Source organism: Lipotes vexillifer, unplaced genomic scaffold, assembly GCF_000442215.2.
Source record: "Lipotes vexillifer unplaced genomic scaffold, Lipotes_vexillifer_v1.1 scaffold230, whole genome shotgun sequence".
Taxonomy (NCBI): domain Eukaryota; kingdom Metazoa; phylum Chordata; class Mammalia; order Artiodactyla; family Lipotidae; genus Lipotes; species Lipotes vexillifer.
Window position 1 is genome coordinate 5,281,179 of NW_006775143.1, and position 6,393 is coordinate 5,287,571.

General features: G+C 51.7%; 1 protein-coding gene across 3 annotated transcripts in view; it reads right to left on the reverse strand.

The window, feature by feature from the left end:
* RGS3 (regulator of G protein signaling 3) overlaps positions 1-6,393 on the reverse strand; it is a 132,287-nt gene that overhangs the window by 13,985 nt on the left and 111,909 nt on the right. For 2 of the 3 annotated variants that reach the window (XM_007449739.1, XM_007449740.1), the window contains one exon: positions 3,142-4,107. The exons of the other annotated variant lie outside the window; for it this stretch is intronic. In XM_007449739.1, the coding sequence (XP_007449801.1) occupies positions 3,142-4,107 (966 nt within the window). The remainder of the gene's footprint in view (positions 1-3,141; positions 4,108-6,393) is intronic. 3 annotated transcript variants of the gene reach the window in all.

The window sequence follows — 6,393 nt, forward strand, 5'->3', positions numbered from 1 at the left end:
TGGGGAAAAAAAAAAAAAAAAAAAGCAAGGTCTGGGCACTGCCCCCTGGAAATTCTGATTCCAGAAAATCGGATTCCAGATTCTGGGGTAGGGGGACTTAGAAATCTATTTAATAACCTATTCCCCAAAGAAGATATACAGATTGCCAACAAACATATGAAAGAACGTTCAACATCACTAATCATTAGATAAATGCAAGTCAAAACCACAATGAGGGCTTCCCTGGTGGTGCAGTGGTTGGGAGTCCGCCTGCCGATGCAGGGGACACGGGTTCGTGCCCCGGTCCGGGAAGATCACACATGCCGCGGAGCGGCTGGGCCCGTGAGCCATGGCTGCTGAGCCTGCGCGTCTGGAGCCTGTGCTCCACACGGGAGAGGCCACAGCAGTGAGAGGCCCGCGTACCGCAAAAAAAAAAAAAAAAAAAAAAAACACAAGAGAAACCAAATGAGGAATCACCTCACACCAGTCAGAATGGCCATCATCAAAAAATCTACAAACAATAAATGCTGGAAAGGGTGTGGAGAAAAGGGAACCCTCTCGTACTGCTGGTGGGAATGTAAACTGATACAGCCACTATGGAGAACAGTATGGAGGTTCCTTATAAAACTGAAAATAGAACTACCATACCACCCAGCAATCTCATTACTGGGCATATACCCTGAGAAAACCATAATTCTAAAAGAGTCATGTACTGCAATGTTCACTGCAGCTCTATTTACAATAGCCAGGACATGGAAGCAACCTAAGTGTCCATCGACAGATGAATGGGTAAAGAAGATGTTGCTCATATATACAATGGAATATTACTCAGCCATAAAAAGAAATGAAATTGAGTTATTTGTAGTGAGGTGGATGGACCTAGAGTGTCTCATACAGAGTGAAGTAAGACAGAAAGAGAAAAACAAATACCGTATGCTAACACATATATATGGAATCTAAAAAAAAAAAACAAAACAAAAGGTCATGAAGAACCTAGGCGCAGGACGGGAATAAATACACAGACCTACTAGAGAATGGACTTGAGGACACGGGGAGGAGGAAGGGTAAGCTGGGACAAAGTGAGAGAGTGGCATGGACATATATACACTACCAAATATGAAACTGATAGCTATTGGGAAGCAGCCGCATAGCACAGGGAGATCAGCTCGGTGCTTTGTGACCACCTAGAGGGGTGGGATAGGGAGGGTGCGAGGGAGATGCAAGAGGGAGGCGATATGGGGATATATGTATATGTATAGCTGATTCACTTTGTTATAAAGCAGAAACTAACACACCATTGTAAAGCAATTATATTGCAATAAAGAAGTTAAAAAAATAAATAAATAAATAACCTACTCCCCTGGTGATTTTGGAGCACATCAGAGTGCTTACAGATGAGGAAACAGATCCAGTCCCCATTCCTTTGGGATTTAGTTCCAATTCCTGGACACAAAGTTTAAGGCCCTTTTCTGGAGGGCCCCAACCAGCCCTTCCAGCCCAGCCACCTTTCAGCAGAAGGTGTCCTCCCACGTGCCCAGAGGCCTTATTGCTAGTGGCTGAGAAGCTAAGAAGGTTTCTGAGGCCAAGTCCCAACTTGGTGGGGAAATGTGCTGGAATCCATTAGTCATGTCTACCATGGGTTTGGAGTCAGAAATTGCAGAATGAGTGCCACCCATCTACCATCCCTGCACTGTAGAAACCCCTTGTTCTAGCTAAACTGACTTCTACAGACAGTTTTGTCCAGGTCATGGTCTTTCACAGAATGCCTACCTCATCCTCTTTGTTTATTCTAAACCTGCCCAACCTTCAAGGCCAGACTGAGGAGCATCTTTTGCCAGAAGCCTTCCCTCGTGCCCCTAGGCCCTGGGGTCTCTCCTCCCTGAATCTGCACCTGCCTGGACTCACAACAGTTGTCATAACAACACCTTGCACCACACTGGCTGTGAGCACCTCCACAGCATTCGCCTGGCAACTGCACGAATGTCATCAGGCACTGGGCTCTTTGGGTTCACCCTCAACCACCATGCGATGTGAGTGCTATTAACCTCTGCTTTTCAGAGAAGACACTAAGGCTCAGAAGAGCTGAGTGACTCACCCAAGGCCACACAGTTAGTAAGGGACAGAGCCCAGGCTCAAGCTGGCTAACGGGCTTCAAGGCCATGTTGCAATCTTTTCACTGTTAGGCCACCTTCGGGGCCCACACAGAAAAAGCATTCCTCACAGGCTGAGATCAGCCTCACACATTTCTGTGGCCCCTGCTGTGGCACAGAGCACAGGGCCTGGCACACCGCAGGAAATCAATAAACACTTATTCATCTATTTATAAATATTTGCAAGAGGCAAAGAGCACAGTGGTTAAGAGCTCCAGCCCTGGAGCCACATTCTAATTCTGATTCAGACTGTTATAAATCGTGCGACCCGGTGCAAACCAGATAATCTCCCAGTGCCTCAGTTTCCTCACAACAGTATCTACCTCACAGGGCTGTTGTGAGAGTTAATGAGTTCCTGTAAATCGCTTAGAATAATGCCAGCACAGAGGAAATATGTGTTGTCATGCTTGTTGGCTGACAGATTTCTAGTCTGGCTAGGCCTGGACCAAGTGTAAATTATAACAATTTCTCCAGTCATGATGCTGGATCTTTTAGATCCAAATACACCTGCTCTACTTTCTGTGGGTTCCCCCAGTACAACGGAGCTGTAAGAATATCTGGAGTCATAAAGTCTTGGGTTTAACTCCAGGTTCTGCCTTCTTGGTCCCTCTGGCCCTCAGTTTTTTGTTTTTATTTATTTATTTATTTTTGTGGTATGTGGGCCTCTCACTGCTGTGGCCTCTCCCGTTGCGGAGCACCGGCTCCGGACGCGCAGGCTCAGCGGCCATGGCTCAGGGCCCAGCCGCTCCGAGGCATGTGGGACCTTCCCGGACCGGGGCACGAACCCGTGTCCCCTGCATCGGCAGGCGGACTCTCAACCACTGCGCCACCAGGGAAGCCCCTGGCCCTCAGTTTTATCCTCTGTCAAATGGGTGGAAGGCTCATTGGAAGGCTGAGAGAAGAACAGAGGTGGGACAAAGCAAAGGCTTCACTCCCTGCAGCTCCTGGACGCACGCTCCCTTCACCCCACCCTGTCATGTACCCACTCCCCCTCCACCCTTGGCCCCCTTACCTTCCTGTGTCCTGTGAAGAAGACGGAAAGGTGGTGCATTGAGCCACCATTGCGGCCCAGTTCCTTCTTGAGGGTGCGGGGCAAAGGCATGGCCCAGGTGGACGCAGTGCCCTCTCCATCTGAGCAGTGCAAGGTAGTGTCGGAGGCGAAGCAGGGCCCGCGGGTCTCCTGCAGCAGGCTGCCCTCGCTGTGCGTCCGGCGCCGCAGCGAGTTCTGCACGCGCAGCGAGAGGCCTCCCTCCGCACCCTGGCCCGTCTCGATCATGCTGCTGCGCTTGGCCTCACCACGCTCTCCATAGTTGTCATCACTTGTGTCCTCGTCCTCGTCCTCCTCTCCCTCCTCGCCCTCCTCAGCCTCTTCTGCATCTTCCTCGTCGCCCGAGCTGCCCCCCTCCGCCCTTGCCTTCTGACTGTAGGTGCTGTCCAGCCGGACCTCGGGGATCACGAAGTTTGGCCTGGAGGCCACAGGCGAGTGCCCTGTGGCTGCTGGTGGGTCCCCAGAGCTCACGGTCTCCCTAGCAAGGGGCTCAGCTGCCAGGGGGTCCTGGCTCGGAGGCAGGTCTTGACGGGGCAGAAGGTCCTGGGCAGGGGGTTCCTGGATGTCAGGGAGGTCTTTGCTGATTAGAGGGTCTTGGCTGGGAGAGGGTTCTTGCCCAGCAGGAAGGTCCTGGCATGGAGAGAAGGCTGGGGCTGTAGGGTGTTCCTGGCATGGTGAGGAGTCCTTGCTTGGCAAGGGTTCCTGGCCCGGAGGGGACTCTTTGCAGGAAGGTGAGTCTTTGCTGGATGGTGATTCTGGGCCAGCAGAGGGTTCCTGGCTGGAAGAGGAGTCCTCTTTGGGTGGAAGGTCTTGTCCTGGAGGAGGATCCTGGCCACGAGAGGGGTCCTTGCTGGGTGAGGGGTCCTCGGCACCCGGCCCCTTCCTTTCCTCCAAGGGCATCTCCTTCTCATCTGCCTCTGTCTCAAACATCTGTGAAATAAAGAGAAAATGAGGAAGGCTCACAAGTGGAGGCTACTGTGCACAAGCCAATGTCACAGAGATTGAAACAAAATCAAGCAGTGACCCAAACACTCTACACTGTGAAAGCCGAAGTGCCATATGGAAACCTGACAGTCCCTTTGGCGTAACTGAATATGGGCTCCCACCCTTATTTCCTTGCTGGAAACTTCTGCTCCATCAAAACATGGTTGGTCATTTATTTACGGGAGAAGAGGGAGAGGTGAGTTACCATTGTCTGTGGCTCCCACCATATGCCGGCGGCCATGGCAGGTTAAACCCCTCTCATGCAACCTTCCCAGTGGCCCTCTAAGGGAAATGTCATGGTCCCTCTGTGAGTAAGTCACTCTGTGAACTAATGAGGAGCCAGACAGCCTTCGCCTTCATGGGCCAGAATCAAACCAAGCCCCAGGCCAGAGCAATCACCAAGTGGGAGAATCCTGGACCCAGCCAAAGGATATCTTCTACCTGAACCAAGGGTTTTAAAAAACCTTAGTGAGTCATTCAAATTAGAACTTGCTCTGAATGTTTAGATCTTTCTGAAACTAATAAACAGGAACAAAACCAGAACTTCAAAATATTTGCTCACACCTGGACTGGACAGATGTCACAGACACATGGAACCTCACTGAGGGATCATCTGCCCAGTGCTTTTGAAACTGTGTTTGGAGGAACCTCAGAAGTTCCACATACAAAAAAGGAAGCATTTCCGGCCTCACACACAACCCTCAGAACCCTTGGAGTTTTTGCTGGGTTCCTGCAGATTTCATTTGCAAAGGGAAAAATGGTGCCCTTGATGGAGTGTGAAAAGCAGCTATCTCACAGGAAGACTGGGGCTCAGGGAAAGTCAGGGGTGTCTCAGTGTCATAGCCACACGGGAAAGTCGGTCAGGCCTGGGCTAGGTTGGGTCCCTCATCACAGTTAAGGACTTGGAATGCTGGACCTAGAACTACTCAGAGCCCGGGTTTCGTCTATGAAGAGGCTACAGCACCTAGAACTAATGAAAGAGAAAGATGCCGCACATCCCTGGGAACTATACAGTTACGCACGCGCGCGCACGCACACACACGCAGAGGTGGAAAATTTCAGGGCTAAATACCTCAGCACATAGGTTAAGAGGTCTTACTGTAAAGACCACAAATGGCCATTTGATGTATGAGGAAGATGAGCCCAGAGAGCAGCGACTTATGCACCACTGCACAGCTGCCAGAGGCTGAAAGGCTATGCCTGCAGCTGGGAATTCTTTTAAGCCCTGGACCAGCCAGGCCTCACATCTGGGAATAAGTGGCCCAGCCACAGGTCGGGGCAGCTGCAGGGTGCTGCACACACGTGTCAGAGGTCACAGTGTCGTCTGGGAGCACCAGAGCGGATGTGAAAGCCCGGTGCAGGTAAGAGCACCGCCTGGGAGGATGACGGTGAAAGTTTCTGCCCATCCACCACCCTGGGCGGTGGGGTGCAGAGAGAGTTGCTGAGCCAGGAGGGGAAGCCTCAGAGGATTCTACGACCATCTGGCCAGGGTCTGGTTCCCAGGCACAGCCAAAGACAGGTGCCCACTCACCAGGAGGACTTCCTACCCTGGAAATCCTGCCTGCAGCTCCAGGATGAAGACAGCTCCACCCAGGAACCCCTTGGACCTCATTGCCTCAGACCCTGGAACTTCAGCGAGCCCAAATCTCCACTGCACAGATGGGGAGGCTGAGGCCCAGAAAGGAGCAGGGGCCAACTAGAATCACACAACGGGGCCAGGATAAGCCAGTCCCTGAACCCTCTGGGCCTCAGGCTCTCCACCTATGAAATGGGATAAACAATGTACCCAAGTGACACACCAGGAGAGCAGACTATAAAAAGTCCAAAGCTCTGAAACGGGATGATGGTGGTGGTAGTCATGGTGATTAAAACAATGGCCATGAACCTCAAACAGTGACACATCTTTCCCATGGACCCCTGGAAGCAAACTGTCAAACTCCCAGAGTCGAAGTTGGCAATTGTGATGCCAGGAGCCCCAATCCAGGAATCTCATCTGGGAACCTTAGTTTGTTCCCCGGGCGTCAGAGAGACCCTCCACTGCACTGACAGGAAGACAGAGGGCCCAGCCTGGACAGTGACCTAGGGACTTGCCCCAAGGCGCCCATAAACCCAAGGCTAAAAACAAACAAACAAACAAACAAAAAAACCAGGGCTAAGCTGGGCTTAATCCTGGCCTCTGGCTCCTTCCCAAGCCCACTTTGGATCTCAGTCCCCAGAGCAGCCCAGTCCCCC